This window comes from Platalea leucorodia, assembly GCF_965183815.1.
Source record: "Platalea leucorodia genome assembly, chromosome: 9".
Taxonomy (NCBI): domain Eukaryota; kingdom Metazoa; phylum Chordata; class Aves; order Pelecaniformes; family Threskiornithidae; genus Platalea; species Platalea leucorodia.
The window spans coordinates 50,013,078-50,030,504 of record NC_138831.1 but is presented as its reverse complement, the minus strand read 5'-3'; the positions used below and the strand labels follow the sequence as shown (position 1 = coordinate 50,030,504).

Genomic DNA, 17,427 nt, shown 5'->3' with positions numbered 1-17,427 from the left:
GTGTAAAAAAATATTAACAAATCATTAAAAAAAAAAATGGCAAGGTCTGGAGCCTGGTGTTGCTCAAGTCTCTTTAGAAAGTCTTGTTTTAAAAAGCAGGGCAGGAGAAATGTCGAGGCTACAGAGAAATAACACTTATAATCTCCATTCTTAGGTTCCTGGTATTTTAGGAGAGGAAAACACAAACGTATGAAAAGAAAAATGGAAAGCACCAAATAGTACTTGAAGGACCATAAACCAACATTTCCTTTGATTATCTACACGCAGAATTATCCATAAAGCTCTAAAAATGGGAGAAATGCTAATAAGAATGCAAGGCCCTATCTTGTCGTAGCTGCTCTCTCACCTTCAGCGTCACTACCTTACACTTCTAATACCCTGCAGTTCCTTCCTGCTATTTCATCTCTATCAAAGGAAAACACAGACTTACCCAGAAAAAAACCCATACAATAAACATTAAAAGGGAATACCAGGAGCCCTCTCCACCTGGAAGAAAACTCTAGCTCGGTATCTTATCCCCTAAGACACAGATGTTTGACTCCTCTTTGCAGCTTATTGCTCTCCAGTTAGGACAATCCCCCAGGAATCCCCACAAAAATAAAAATGAACAGGGTTCAAAGAATGGAGCTGAAATCTGCTGAATAGAGTTTATACAGGCCTAAATCTGCACTAACAATCACCGAGAGCTTTCCTAACTCAGCAAAAGCATAACCATCTTCACAAGGTGCAAGTCCCATTACGGACAACCCCAACCTACAGCCTTCTCAGGTCCTACACAGAACCTATTTTTCCCAGCTTCTCAACCTGACCCACCTGCCCTTTTAGAAGTCATCACCACTGCCCAAGTCTAACCAGGTGCCACTTTCCTGCAGCCCTCATACCTCCTCCAGGAGCTGAAGCTGAATAACTACTGACACCTCCCGCTCTCGCACAGGAGACAGAGAAGATGGTGCATCTAGCTTGAGCCCAGCAGAAGGAGAAAAGGAAAACTAAAAACACAGCAGTCCTTCTAGCAAAAAAAAAAAACAGACGTCTGTTCCGGTGAAAAGAAACATTAACTTCCAATGCTGCTATATTTGGTACAAAATCTGTACATTGTACCACATTTCTGTAAAAGCTGCTGCTCTTTTGGTTTCTTCCAATGGAGGATTAAAATTTTAAACTTAGACCTACAGGTACTTTATACTTTTCATTTAATTTGAGCAATATAATTGCAGTGAGGAGTAAGAGCATGGTAAGGTCACGCTGGTAATTAAAGCTATATTGTAGAAATATGCTCATTCAAGATGTGATTAAATAATAAAATATTGCTTAGTTCAGTATCATCATTAAACTTGCATTAATGCATAAATATTTAACTGTAACATATAATGAATGTAAACATTATTTATTTAAAAAATGACAGCCCTATAATGTGACAAAGGAGACAGTTTATACAAGTCATACTTACACTCAAATGCTGTTGTCGTTGCATCCGGCAAAACTTGACCGATGACATCCTAAAACGTAAAGAAGAGTTAGCTATATATCAAATGGGAAATGCCTGAGATGATTTAGAGTAAATCACCTTAATTGGTCCCCAGTTGCAGGCAGAAGACTTAAAGTCCTGTTACTCACCACTGCCCCAAAATCACAAACTTTTTAGCGCACAAGACAAATCAGGACAAATCATGGTGCTCTTCTCCTTCCTCTCCAAGTTACCTTGAGGAAAACTGTTTTCTTTTTAAATAACTCAATCATAATTGCAAACAAGTCAGCGGTGTCTGTTCTTGCAGTTTAAAGAATTGATTCTTTTCCTGGAGGTTATAAAAAAAATTTACATCTAACTCATCGAGGTAAGTCATCAAAACAGAGGTTTATGAATGGCTTTTTACAAAAGAAAGCACATTTTCTCTCTCAGTCCTCCTGCTTACATCCCTCTGATTCCTCCTCTCCACCTCGGAACAACTGCCCCGGTCCTCCCTCCCACCGCAAGGTACCCTCATCACGCAGCTCCATCTCCTGCCCTGCCTGCAGCTCGGGAACAACAGGGTAACACACCGCTCCGGGTGGGTTTAGGGCTGCCATCGTGAATTAAAGCAATAGCTGTGAGACTGAACGAATTTTTGTTGCTTTCACTCCACGACTGCCCGGGAAAGCGGCGGGACCCAGCAGCTGCGCCGAGCTGCCTGCTGCTGCCTCGCAAAGCAGCGCTGCGTCTCAAGATGCTCTCCACGCCGTGCAAGCCCCAAAGTTTGGAGGGCTCTTTGTCATCCTTAATTGGAATTTAAACTTCTTCAAAACTTGGCAGATGGATTCAAATACGTTGGCTGCCCTGGAGGAAATAAGGTTAAAATACCTGAAGAAGAGGAAGTACTAACCTGGAAGGCAACCTCCAGCCTCGCCATTATAACGATGCCATGCAATCCCTTTCTTAAGGGAGATGTGAGCAGCACATACACAAGCTCGTCAAAAAACACACTGAACATTTCCAAGTGTTGCACACCTCTGATCCAAACCAGCATTTTTTTTGCTAATACAAACCTCTCCTGTACAACTAAACTGAGAGTTTAATTCTTTAGTTTAGGGTTGGTTTTTTTTTTTTTTAGCCTTTACATACAGCATTCACTCAAAATTCAGTGAAAAATATCTGCTCAGACTGAAGTCATCCTGGCCTCCCAGTGTATGTGCTGTTGTCAGCCTTTGCGAGGCTGCAATATGTCATGTCAGGGCACGGCATAAATGCACAGCATGGCTTTTTTCCTTCCTGCTGCCTGATTTCTCATGTCAGACAATCTCTCCACTGACAGTGTCACAAAGTGATTAGAAATTAATGAACAACAATATTTATTGTAGCATGTACACTGCGAGCATCTCGGGGTGCTAAGCACCCCCCCCCCGTATCAAAGCTTTAGTGATCACTGTCCTGTCACTTTTGTTTTCTTTATTTTTTCATTTCGTTTAAAACTAGGAAATTAAACATTCTGTGCAATGTTAAAGAGACAATTAATACAATAAGAAAGCAGCAAAAGCAACCTAAAGATTTCCACAGAGCTAACTGAAGCAAATAATATTTCTAAAACTTTCTCATGTTGTCTTCTCATTTTAGATGCTAAAATAAAACAATAGTATGTGATTTAAACTATTAATTGCATACAAAAAGACAAAAGATGTGCAAGACACCTTACCTAATGATTCTAATGATACAGATTGTAAATTTGTGGAGTCAAAAAAAAACCAAGACATTGCCACGTTAATAAAAATTCTTCCATTTAAATACTTCTACAGGGTTTGACAGCTCTGTCTGTCCTCTGTCAAAAGCCAGCCGAGCTGCACCCTCTGTCCCTAGCAAGAAACTGAAGTCTTGCCTAAACAGAAGACTGTGCTGTTAACTAATTATTTCTAAATCCATTTAGTTAAACATTGAAAATTCCTCAGCAAACACACTTTAATTGTGTTAGATTTAAGCCACTCGTAAAATGTTCTTATGTGGCCACACAGCTGCTTCCATTAAATGGATTTAAAAATTATTATCAGAAAAGGACCCCAATTCTGAGCTATCTACAAACTGTATTTAAGAGGTGCGTGAGCGTGGCACTGAGACAGAGATGGTTCTGTCTGCTAGGGAAGCTCCAGGACTCCCAAAGCTGCGATAGCACTCAAACAGTGATGGTAAATTCTCCCCCCCCCCCCCCCCCCCCTTCAGAATAAGCTTTTCTATATATTGGGACTTCTTTAAAAATAACAACCACCAAGGACATGAATTTAATAACTATATACCATAACTCTGCCTTACACTAAATAAATAGTTAAAAAGAAAACCCTACCAACAAACACAAAAAACTTTGCTTTGGTCAACTTTCAGTAATTCTATTAAATTAACGCTTCTGAGAAAAACTAGAGGAGGGAGGGAAATCACACCATTACGCTGTTGTTACTGTAGTATTTTCATCAGCTCCCTAAGACTTCCACGCTCAAACATTCAGCAGACCTCTCAGTGACCCAAGCTTAAAGGATTACTCTAAATTTCAACAGATGATGCATCTTCTACTATCACAACACAGAACACAATGAAATACTACAACTTGCAGACACTGTTCAAGTGGGCTCACATACACGATAGCTTCTATTTTATCTTACAAAACTGAAAAGCCTCTAACAACGAAAGGAAAAATCAGGGAACAGCAGCTGAAACAAGAACTCCATCAAATCTGCTCTCTAGAAGAGCTGTGGAGCACTTATCTCGGGCAAGAAAGCAGAAAGTGTGAAAGCACTGCTTTAACAACAGCGTAAATATTGAAACCATGGCCCTCACTCTCATTTCCGTCAAAACTTGTTTTATCTCAGTATAACATCATGAAGTTATCCTGAATTAACACCAAGTGCTTAAATACTCCAGTGACAGCCAGGGCAAACGAATCTAGACAGCCTGATGAAAAAAAATAAGCTCACTGTAATTCCTTTAGTGGTGCCTTTGAAATAAATCTGTTTACTGGTAACTTACAAGTCTGCAAAGCTGATATCCACCGGACATATTTAAAGTGACATAATGAAGAACAGCTCTGAGCACCCCGTTTAGGAAAGTAATCAAGAAAATGCCTAACCTAAAGCACATGAGCAGTGCCACTTCCACGGGTCAAGCACTGTCCTATGAGTCCAGGCCAACCGCCAGCACCAACCTGCAGGTATCGGGTTAATACCTGCTACACAGTTTAGTACTGTAAAGGCTCCTCCAAGAGACAGAATTAGAGCAGTTGAAAATTAAGAAATGTGTCATTTAGTGTGCAAGGCATTGCGCTGAGCATCAGACTCCTGACTCCAACAGGTTATTCCATGGCTATTTGGTGACTCTATACGGCGGCTTCTTCTCTGAAAAAGGAAGATGGAAATAAATCTTGCATGCCAGCCTGAAACGCTGCAAGGCTACACTCATTTGCATTCACAAGGCTGTTCACACTTCTAGGATGCTAAATTAACAAAAATCATGTTTAAAAAAAAAAAAAAATCTTGCTGTTCTCAAGGATAGTTTTATGGAGCTGTCTTAAGACAAAGCAGACCATGGGACCTACCTCAGAAGGAAGAGCAGCCTTACTATACAGCTAATTCAAGGCTCCCCCAAGCCCCCAGTTCCCACCAGTGCTAGAGATCTGGGGGTACGCACCTGGTTTTCGGAACTGGCTTGCAAAGGTGCTTCTGCAGCTCAAGACAAGATGGTACTTCCCATCAAACCACTTGGCCTGCAGGTACCCGGAGCAGGCTTGAGCCTGCTGTGCTCTGGAGAACACCACACAGAGAGCTAGATCAGTGCTGAAGAGGGCAAACTACGGGGATTATTCAGAGCTTGATTACCCTCCACAGAGCAGGAGCTGAGAAAAAAGAGGTACCTTGCATTCCTGTGTCTTCAATTTAGAGAGACATAGACAATAAGGGAAACAGTGGGGTCTGACTGGATTATTACTATTCAGCAATTTACCTTCATAGGGAACGTCTCAATTCTCCACACTATCTTTAATTGACACTCTAACACATAAGCCCTCCGTAATTGCCTACCAGGTGAGCGGAAATTACAATGAAGGCAGAAGGACAACAGAAGATTGGGTTGGCCCACTCCTGCCCTCCCCACCACACTCAGGGCTCCCCCCCAGCCACATGCGGTGCCAGATCTACCACGCTTTAGCGTACGGAGCCTTACTTCATTTAATTTCTGTAGTTATCGAATAAATTAAGTGCATGTGCATACTGTGATGGCACCTCCTGAAACACAATCAGTTAGACAAATGAGAGCCTTGAGATAGTTCAGACCTTATTAAGCTTCTTCCTTCATCTCTTAAGATTTCACAGTCCACAAGAGAGGGTTTTTGACATGAAAACGACAATCGTGGAATGGTACTCCTGCACGGCCGCGCTCCCAGCTGAACACTGGCATAACACCCGTCATCCCCACATCCGAGATTTCCACTGACGGCGATAAATGTGTCATCACCTACTGACTCACCATATGTAATCCAACACTTTGCGAGGACGGAAGTACTGCTGTCTCCGCTACCCTCAATGCAATAGCCTAGCAGCAGATAGCTCAAAATCATCATCACCAACACAGACGTGACCTGATGCACAAATCTATCCGCTTTCACTTGACAAAGAGCTGGGACTTTTCAACCCGGGAACCATTCATATTCTTCTATCAGTGGGTGGAAATAATTCCGTGTGCAGATGGCTGGAGACAGACCCGCATCTGCAGAGGAGCTGGGTGAAGAGAACCACAGGCGATCTGCGGCAGCTGCATCTTCTCAGAATACCGTTAACACAGCGATCTCAACGTGCACCACGCAGAACAGCGAACAGCACGCGTGGCCACCCACCTGGTGCAGTTCTCCATAGCGCTCTGCTGTGCTAAATGAAACAACCGCGTAAGGGTACCGCTCCCCACTTCATCAGCTGTGCCTGGCTGGGGCAGAAGTGCCTACAGCACAGGCCATGGACATCGCCAAATGTTTCGTGGCTGCCTCAATGCGCAGAGCTTCCTACACAAACATCACAGAAGTTTGGGAAGAACATCGATGATCACTGAACGCGAGCATAATGACAGAAACTGGGATTTTGTAAGAACACCAGCAATGTACACTCCTGTCGTGTTCCACCATCACCTGCTGACTGGAGAAAGTACCACCCATGCCACAAAACAGGAAGCTCAACCTGCTCATAACTGGAAAAATACATTTTAAGAAGTCCAGTAGATCTGCTAGACGGCTGTAAACAAACAACTAAGATGAGCATCAAAATCGTGCGCAGAAGGGGAAGAATCAAAAACCTCCTCCTTTCTCAGCGACTTCAATAGCGATGCAGAACAAGACGAGCGTTGCATCGGAGCTACTTCAACAGCTATACTATCGTACTTCTGCTTATTTGAGACCTGGCTCCAAAAGGCATGCTGTCTCTCAGTACTGTATCACAGCTGGACACACAGGTTCATTTTAACTTCAGCTCAAAAAGTCATAGACTGGCCCCAGCTGCAACCTGACGGAGCAGCTACAGGAGCTACAACAGAGACTGCAGGTGCAGTCTCAGATGTAAGATACTGTCTGACCACTGAGTTACAGCTGTGCTGCCTGAAGCCCTCTCCAGCTTTAGACACAGGTCCCCATACCTCACTGCTACCCCAAACCAAGCCTCCTGGAGCACCCGTAGGGCCAGCACCCCTGTAGGGCCACTAGCTCAGGGTAAACCACGGGCTCTGGTTCCTACTGCATATGCAGCTTAAGCAGCTCTTTTTTTTTTGACCTACTTGTTAAAGAAACTACACAGGTCAAGTTTAAGGCCCAGGTACCCCCAGCTGCTTTTACGCTGAAGCAACAAGGATGAAAACTAAAAAGGCAAAATGGTTTCGCAAAGCCATGCCCTCAACCCGACAACATTTTTCTAGTTACTTTTAAGTAATAAAATCTAACTTAATCTTCCAATAATTCTAAAATGCCAAAGGATAGTCCACGCATCAGCGATTATCTCACTTTATTTGGGAAAAAGAGGAAAACGTGAAGCACCACATGGAGTAAACCTGGCTCAGATTTGCATCGCTTGCCTTCGAAGGGTTGAGCGGGTTGTCCCAGGCTTGCTGTGTAACCACTGGAAACCCACAGCAATCTCCAAGGGGAAACTGCCTCTCCCAAAAATCTCACTCATCTGTCAAAAGTTCTGCTCCCTCTCCTCCATCTATAGGAAGTCTTGGATAATGCTAAATTTTAGGAAGAATGAAACCTGGAACATCTGCCATCTGCTCCAGTTACCTCTACAGCCTTCTATAGGCCCAACATCGAACATTTTCCAGCAAATCAGCCCCTTAATCCCCACGTGTCTCCTCAGTAAAATGCAACACATTGAAAGAGATCTGCAAAATCTCCCTCCAATATTAATAACAACAGAAGAAATTAAATATGCACTTGATCTGTGGCATGGGAAGATTTTTCTTCAGAGAAATAGGGGCACACGGAGTCTCTAGCAGAGATGTGTTAGGTAGGAAAGATGAGGGCATCCCAAAGAAAATAAGTACGACCTAAAAGATTAGACTTTTCTTTGGGCTAAGGATGCAATTAAGACGAAACAGTAAGTGGGATAAATATCGACTGCCATTTCTGAGTAATCAGACGATCCTTGTATACTTGATGTGCAGACGGGGAGAAAATAAGGCGGGCAGGGGCTGAGGGCAGTTCCGGGCAAAGGAGGTGCAGCGAACCCACAGCACAGCAACGGGCAATATCACCACAAGCGAGCACAGCTACAGTCCACGTACTAATTTCCAAACGACAACTTTTTGACTGGCCCTAAGGCGACGCCTCGCCAAGCTGCGCGCCCCCCGGAGGAACCAGCCCTTCAGGCGGCCCGGGACCCCCGCTCCGCAGCCCGGGTCCTCCCGACCGCCTCACCCAGGAGAGCGGGACCGCCTCCCCTGCGGCGGGGGGCCGCGGAGGCTGACCCAGGCCCCGGGGTTTCGTCAGCCTCTACCAAAATCACTTTCCCGTTAAAAGTTTCAGGCGCGGACCCGAGGCAGCAAAACCCTGAAAACGCCTTCCGTGGGAGGAGGGGGTTTCTCACCGCTTTCCCCACCCGACCTGGGTGACCGGTGGGCGCTCGGGCAGCCCGCCGCCCCCTCTCCTCCCGGGCAGCGGGAGCCGGGCGCCCGGGGGCCGCCGCCCCCGCCGGGACTCACCAGCACGTCCCTGAAGAGCAGCTGAGGCGCCGAATGGACGGTCCAGTCGACGGCCCCGCCGTCGGGGATCTTGATGCGGATCACCAGCGCCTGGCTCTCCATGGCGCGGGAGGGGCCGCAGAGCAGCCAGAGCATCCCCGCCCCGCCGGGCTCACATGCTGCGGCGGGCCCCGGCGGCTGCCGAGCAGGGCCGAGGCTGCGCCGCTCCGCCCCGCCGCAGGAAGGACTCGCTGCCCCGGAACTAAAACGGAGGGGCCGCGGGGCGGGAAAAGGGAGGAGGAGGAAGGGGAGGCGGGAGCGGAGGCGGCGTCCATGTTGCGGGAGGGGGCGGCCCGCGGCGCTCTGGCGGCGGAACGGGCAGGGATCGCTCCGGAAAGCGCAGAGGCACCGATTTTAATTTTTTTCCTCCCGGTTATTCCTTCAGCTTTTAACAGGAAACCCACTGTGGGGACAGCAATCAAACAGTCAGGCTGGGATTCCTGCGTGAGGGACAAAGCGCGGGAAGTCCCCGGCTTCAGAGCGAGGAACGGCGGTCTCCTCCAGGGACAGCTTCTCCTTGCGAACTCGAGGGGCTTTCGCCTTCGGGTTCTTCAAACTAAGACATAAAAACGCAGAGGCAAACATCGGCCTGTGCGTGGCCAACTCGGGGGGTCCGCACATCGCCGCTCTGCCCCAGTGCGACCCAGTCCGACTGCAAGGCAAAGGAGTCGCCTGGGGCCCTGGGAACGGGGTGCGCTCCGCTCATGGCTGTAGTACCCCAACATCTGTGTTAACGTGCTGTAAGCAGTTTTGCCAACAGCTGTTGCGTACTTGGCTCTTTCGCCAAATTACGGAATGCTCGGCTAAATATCTCCTATCCCGACGTCCGGGTAAAGTTCTTCCATCAAAGAGTTTTCCCATCCCTGTTCAGTGGGGCAGCTGAAGAGCCCACCTCGAAACACGGTCCCTTTTAAAGCGTACCTCTGACGAAAGAAAATCCCCGTTAAAAGCTTATGTTCAGCTTCCTCGGCAGCAAAACACGGATGTGTGTGAGCGTGACGGCCATGCCATCCCCCTGCCGCAGTCCCAAGCCGTGATATGCTATGTGCAGCTTTTCAAAAAAAGCTTTTTGCCTGACAGAAGTTGGCGGGGAGGCTCTCCGCTCCGCACAGCTCTGCAGCACAAAACTTTCCGGTTCTTTTTAGTGGGAGAAGAGCATTAATCTCAATTGTAGGCTATTGATCTATACATTTTATCACAATCTCTGACATTATCGTAGATGACAAACTGGACTATTTGAGTTGTATTATCAATTTAGAGGGGGGAAAAAATGGGAGGTACATTTGATTTAATTCCCGAAATATCTTCAAGCTTCCTCATATTAGAATTCTACTTTGTTTGAGCTTTAGAAAAAAAAGGATCTTTCAATGGCCATTAGCAGAGAGAAATTCTCTCTCTGTTCAATAACTTTATAATTTAGTTCCTACACTGGAAATTAATAGAGCCCCAACTCCTAAGTATCTAAGGGATTGGTGCTGCCCACACAGACGTCTTTCTGTTCAAATGAACCTGTTACCTACGGTCCCTGTATACCTTTCAGTCAGGTTCATTTCAATCAGCTCCATTTTCTATTACATTTTAAAGAAAAGGATACAAAATCATAGAATTTCTATAGAACCACAATTTTTCTAAAATGTCTTTTTCATTTACAAGACTGTGGGGAAAACCAACTCAATTTGCCAAATTTGCATAAATATTATGTAGCTGTTCCAGGGCTAATCATAACCGTAATCCCCCATTCTGATTTGTGTTGATGCAGCTGTAATCAAACTTCAAGGTTTTTTATATCTGAAGAAGTACAGCACATCAAGCACGCCTTTCTTGATACAGGTTTGGTTTTGCCACATATTTCTTTAAAACCTGTGTTTCGTAAGAAATTTTCATTCTAAATACACCAACATTTGAAACAAATAGTTAATATTTATTTTATCATCCTGCAGAGTTTCTGCTATGAGAAGAGAACTTCACCACAATCTGTTTTTATATTTTTCTTCAACGTTGGGGGGAAATTTGTGTAGCAAGAACACAGATTTTTTTAATATGTATCCTAAAATATTCTTAAAGTTCAGTATTTGACTGCCCCGAGAATCTCCTCTTTAAAAGTTTCCGACACAGAAGTTCAAGAATTCCAGAAAGCCACAGAAAAAAAATAATTAAGCAGTCTGATTTTCTCCACTAACTCCATATGACATGCTGTCAGCAGGAACTATGCATGGATTTCCTATTTATCATTACGTATCCAAAGTTATTGTCTATCCACAATGAAATAACATCCAAAATGTGCAACAGAACAATATATCAGCTCTTTAATTACAGGAGGATCACGAAGCCCGTGACTTCTATGAATTCTATTTTTATTTGTATGGGGAAAATATCCTCCATCACTGCCACAGACTTCCAGGCTGGTTTTATGCTACAAGCGCAAGAACAACTGTCTCACTGCAGTCTGCTGCTGCTCTCTGCTGCTTTCCATTGCGGTTAGAGAGGACAGAGGAGATCTGGAGATGGCCACGGAAAGAAAATAAATGTTTGTTTTCAAGGAAAAGCAGAATGCTGACACAGAAGAATACTAAAATTATTAGATGGGCCATGCTGCGGAATCTCACAGGAGTATCGGTGAGTGGTATGGAAAAAATGCCGTACCCCACTGATTGCCTGCAACATGGTTATCATGATAATTTGCAAGGCCCTCAAAAAGTAAGGAAATAAGTTATTGCTTGTTTCCCTCTAATTCCCACTGCAAAGGAAGTTATCCAACACAAGTCATTTTCTATCTTTTCACTACCACAGACATCATATAATGAAGTTTTGAGTCCCTCTACCAAAACTCTGGAAAAAGAAGAGGGAGGAAAGAAAGAACTGACTCCCCTGGCCCTGCTCTTGAATATTCCTGTTCCACGACCTGTATCTAGGAGGTTTTCCTTGCCATTGGTCGAGGGATGTGGCAGCTCCATTTCAGGCACGAATCAGGCCAAGGCAGGTGAAAAACGCAGTGCTTAGAACTTACAAAGTCCTCTTTACACAGCATTTCTTGACATACATGCTATTTTTATAACAACCCTTACAATACGCCCGCTGTAGATATTCAGTGGGAACGAGAGCAGGTGAATTACACCAATTGCACTGGGCCATATCAAGAGCTGAAGTGCACTTACAACCAGCATTAGGACCCAAAACTAATTTCCTCTAGTCCTGCGCTCAGCCGTTGGATAGAAGGAAAGCTGAGGATGGAGTCAGAAAGTCCCACCTTTTCATTACAGCTCCTACTGAGCACCTCTGGGAAATTTTAACCTCACTACTACTAGAATTCGCCCAGCTATGACATAGGAAGAGCGTGCATTTACCACGTAACAGACTAAAGAGTTAACATTTGTTAACTACGTGTGCTAAAAGTTATTCAACGTTTTAACTATTAAAAATATTTTGGAATACTGTATTACCACTACTGCACTATATTACATGTAATTCAGATATAGTATAAAAAACAGACTCAGAGGAAGCAGAATCTAAATGCCAGTCTGTGGTTCACTAAATTCAATTTATCGTCTCTGCTTCCTCCCTGTACCAGTTTCTAGATAGGTATTACACACAACAAAGGATAAGCTCTTCATTTCCTAGAGAAAATGGCACCTGATCATTGCTTTAGTAGCATACACTTTCATGTCTTTTTTTTTTTCTAAAGAGATTAATACATAACTTCCTGTGTTGATAAAATAACGCATCATAGTGAAATTCACCTTTTTTTCCTTCCCACATCTTCAGATTGCCCGTGAGTGCGGCAAACCGAATTCCCTTCGGCTTATGAAAAAAGTAGGTCAACAGTGTCCAGACTTTCTAAACATATTCTTCTCTAAAATGCATCTCCCGGGAAAGAATCACCCGAGTGTACCAGCTTGATCAATACACGTATAGATTAAGATCCCTTAAAACCTGCATTAAAACTTGCAGAAAAGGAGCTGCCTGCCGTCCATGCCTCCCCACCGCCCCTGGCAGTCACTTTGCACGGGCTGGAACAGGCAGAAACGCTTTGCACAGGCTCTCTGGAGTAAGAGGCAAAGGATTGTTTGTGAACCAAGTATGAGGAAATAAACTGGTCTTACTTGCAATTCAGTGGGAGCAGAAGCTGGCCTCAAATAGATCTTTTAAAACTCTTTCTCACAGTAAACTCATCTTGAACTGAAAAAAAAAAAAAAAACAAACAGTAAACTTGATTTAGGCTGAATTATTAAATGTTTAGCTCTTGCTTTAAATTACGAACGCATTTTGAAATAAAGCAGATTACAAGCATGTTTTATGTATGTTTTAAAGGCTAGATATGATACGCCATTACTGAAAAATTACAACGTAAACTATACCAGTTGGATTGAGCAAAAATGGCCGTGTATCGTTAATGATGTTACCGTACCCCATCAGGCCAGCTTCAGGGGCTGCGTAATTGTTTTTCTGTCAACCTATAAATTCTTGAGTAACAACAAAATTATTGTGATTTTTCTTACTAAATAATTCATGTATCACAAAGCATGTATATAACCAGGCCCATGAATCACTAAGCATGTAACAATCATATCTAATGGTATTTCTTCTTGTAAGAATAAAAATAGGTTTGACTTTGCATTATTTTATAATCTTGTTCAAAAATGTCAAGTGTTTTTTTGAAAGTGGTCTATTTTAAAATTTACATTTTAAACTTGAAAGTTTCCTTGATCAGACTTTTTGTCTGAAGGATTGCTTTTAATCATGTTTTACAGTTTTAATTCTATTAGGATTATTAATATCACTGAAAGTAATAAATCGGTTTTATAATGAACTAGAACAGGGCTCATAAACTGTGCTTAAAGTGATGCAATTGCTATTAAAATCGCTCTAAGCCATATGTATTCTACCTTACCAAGCAAACAGCAACCATAATGCATCCAAACTGGCTCAATTAAAACACAGAGTATTCCATCATTTCAAACCTTAGTGGCTTCCTCTGTATTTTTTAAAGGCTGAACAGATAGATATTTGAGTTTTCTATAAGACAACCTCGTCACTGAAAATGTTAATCATCTGGATCATTTATAACTTGAACTCAGACAAAATCATCATCTCTTGCAGTCTGCTGCAGAAAGCTCTCATGCTACACGGACATCATTGCTTGCTAAATACATATCGCGGTGCCGTTAGCAGAACATTATGATGTATTAGCATAAATAATTAAGGTTAAACTCCACTCATCTATGAGTAATACATATTTGGTGAAACATTAGCCCTCTTTAATTACTGACCTTTGTGAATTAGTAAGTGAATAAATGCAGCTGAAAGGTCAGTAATTGACACCGAGCGTCCCAATCATTAATGCAAATTTTGATGTTCTACTGCACACATGCTTTATTTAAAAGACTTAAATGCAAACACAGTAATAACATCTTATTCTTTTCTAGAAATCAAAATAACCTTTTAAATAAACTTGGAATATATTAGTGACAATTTTTATTCTACATTCCCCTTGCTGTAATGCTGAAGCTGCCACTTCTTAGGTGTATTTAAACTGAACAATACGGCCCAAGAAAGCGTAACGTGACATCTGCTCCCATAAATATGTATATTTGGGGATGAAATCAAGACAACTCTCAGAATTATTAACTTTTCTGTAGTGGACATGATTAAGGAGTTACAGCAAAAGCCAATTTAAATTAAATGGCCGAAGTAAATAATATATGAAGCAAAATCTCCTGTTTCAGGCAAAGTTGGTCTAAACTAGAGGCCTAAGGGCATTCAACTATTAAGAAATACCTAAGTTTCATTCAATAATAACATGCATCAGGGAGATCTATAATTGTGGTTTGCAAAGAGATTTACACATCAAGGATCTTGTTACTGCTATTACATTCTCAAAGGGGACTACTTAGGCAACTCACACTTTTCTACTTCATTTTTCTTGCTTATGGAATGATTCCAATAAATTCCATTTCATCAGAAATTTTAAATCTGTCCACGACAAAATGCAGTAGCACTTCTCTTTTGAGTGCTGGAAGAACGAACTCCGGATGCAACGTTCTCCTTTTCCAGAAAGCGTTAGTAACGGGAGGAGTATCAATAGGTTTGAAAATACTTAGAGCTGAAAAGCACCAGGCTGAGGCAAGCAACTTTTTAAAATCTGACATTTTTTGCTCATTCTCAGTCCCATTCTAGACATCCTTCCTACCAAACCCATCCTTCTCCATCTGACCACCACCCCACCCCTTCTATTCCACCGAGGCTGTTTTTGCTTAAGTCTCTCATTTGCTCAGTACGTTTGTCACAGAATGAACATTTCCTCCGCTCCTTTTTCCTGTAGGAGCTCCAGAAGCTCCACATCACCGTTCCCCTTCCCTTCGCCAACGTCTTTAATCTCAGCAGTTCAAATAAAAGAAAAAAAGAAAAAAAAAGGGAAAAGAAAGGAGAGAAAAAAAAAGTAGCCTTTCTCTCTGTTGATGAGTAATTAACTTGCCTTCCTACTCCACCGCTGCGGAGTTAGAACTGCTTTGAATAAGTAAATTAGCTGATACCAGTGTACTTTAAGAGCTCAGGAAGGACTGACAGTTTCTCTCCAATGATTGACTCAAATTAAGGCGAAGGTTATTGATGTAGTTACTGTTTTACAGATTTTCAGTATTCATACTGCTCACGGAGCACCAGTGAGCCTGGCAAGCCTAAGCCAGCACACCTGGGAGCTCAGACCTGCATACAAGCACAGAGTAGTCAGATAGTTCTGTTGTTAAATTCGGGATACTGCTGCTCTGCTTCACAGGAGCCTTGAGAAACTGAGATCTCTTCACAACTTCTGCATGCAGAGTAAGCACAAACAGGCAAAAACAAAGATCAAAGAAAAACCCAAAAGGTTCCACCTAATGCTGCAATGCGCTCAGAATTACGGTAGGTCAACCACACGAAGTAAGCTGAGGACGGATCTAACTTCTGCTTCAGTCAATGAAAGGTCAGTTGGCTCCAGGTTCCTCTGAAGACTGGAGAAAAGCACTGGATATCGCTCCAGGGAAAGAAAGGGGATCAAGAAGGGGACACAGCAACTTATTTTTGAGACAATGTGAGAGTACTAATCATGAACAACTGGGAATATCCATCCTTACTAGTATTTAAATCTAGTATTAATTCACATTGGGAAAAAAGTTAAGAACGTCAAGTTGAATCTGTGTCCACCTGAAGGTTAGGAAGTAGTACATCTTCGAGTGATAAAAGGAGTACTATTCTATGTAAAAATGATATTTAAGTACAATGAGCTGCCTGGAACATGTTTTCATTACTAGTCGCAAAACTTCATTAAAATAAACATAAAAACACCCACGTGTTATCATATTTTGGAGTAGACAGTAACAGAAAACAGTATTTCTTGGGGTACTATCATTAGTGCTACACAGTCTCTAGTGAAACATTTGTCAAACATACAAAAAGGTATAAAAGTGAAATATAGTAATTAAGACCTGGGTTTTATCGATTGTGTGGCTTAAGTAATTTTTCACAACAAACATAAGATTTAATAAGTATAAGTAGTTAAAGATCCTGACTTGGCTGTAGTCATTAGCATGTAATTGAACTGGTAAAAAATATCAGTTAAACCTATGTTGATTACCACCTTATCTTTGAAAGGCAATTAAGGACCTCAATCATTGCAACAAGATTTGATTGTGCAGCCTTTATTGGACATTGATCTTTCAGCAAAGCGCAGTTACATTTTCCATTAATTTACAGTAACACAGTTTAACTCAGATACCTGAGACCATTGACCTAGGTAAGATGTAATGCTAAGCGCTCGTTTAGGTTAAGATGCCCCCAATAATCATTACTGTTTAAAAAGACTGCTCCAAGAAGTAGCTACCTGATCCTCTGGCCTTAGACTAAGGTTTCATTTATCTGAAGTAGTTGTTAAGTGAGGTGAAACAAAGCTCTCTGCCTTTTTATGTCACCTCTCACTCATTCAAACATCATTCTTGAATACAGCAGAGATAATTAAGCCAAGACTTACCAGATAAACTACACTTTATTTCAAATGGAAATGGTGCGGATCAAATCCGTACGAAGTTAGAAGGGTCATTTTGTAGTTCAATCATCTATAAAAAAATATGTATCACCACCAGTATATGTTGCATACACAACATACAAATAGTGTAATACATACAAAAAGGAACCTGATCATTAAAACAATTACAAATAAATTATTCTGGACCAGAGGAATTAACAAAGCCTGGTTCCCTACAAGTCTGTCTTTCGAAGCAACGGGGTTACAAGACAACCCGAAAGGACCGTACAGGCAAGAGACAGCCGTTAGGTGCTACAGAGGCAAACAGCGCATCTCTGAACAATTAACCTGCTACAAGTTCAGCTTTGAAGCCCGCTTCAGGGACGCTCTTTAGCTCAAGCCCTCGGACTGCTCCACAACAGAAGACCCTGCTCTCCTCATACTGGAGTGTCCCTTTAGGAGCTGCCAGCCACAAGGCAAGAGATGATGGGGATTAGAAATGTAAAGCAGCAAAGGTGCAGCTGAGAACGACACGCTGCATGCTCATCCTTGCTTGCCGTTCCCATGTTCCCTCGAGCCTTACAGAAATTTTTGAGACAAGATGGTATGGATCTTCTTGGCCCTCAACATTTCCATCTTGCATTCAGGCCAAAACTTGAGGTGAGAGATGAAGAGAGATACTAAGTAGGTATTTATAGCAAAAAGAGAA

At 42.7% G+C, this 17,427-nt stretch overlaps 1 protein-coding gene across 5 annotated transcripts in view; it reads right to left on the bottom strand.

Moving 5' to 3' along the window:
• The window catches only part of MAP2K5 (mitogen-activated protein kinase kinase 5), a 148,631-nt gene extending 131,810 nt beyond the window's left edge, over positions 1–16,821 (bottom strand). For 4 of the 5 annotated variants that reach the window (XM_082322391.1, XM_082322393.1, XM_082322392.1 and 1 more), the window contains exons 1-2: positions 8,684–8,883; positions 1,451–1,499 (exon numbers count right to left, since the gene is read on the bottom strand). In XM_082322391.1, the coding sequence (XP_082178517.1) occupies positions 1,451–1,499; positions 8,684–8,818 (184 nt within the window). In that variant the 5' untranslated portion in view covers positions 8,819–8,883. Of the gene's footprint in view, positions 1–1,450; positions 1,500–8,683; positions 8,884–12,822; positions 12,899–16,724 lie in introns of those variants that run through there. The other variant, XM_082322395.1, reaches the window with a different exon arrangement.
• Positions 16,822–17,427: the final 606 nt, after the last annotated feature.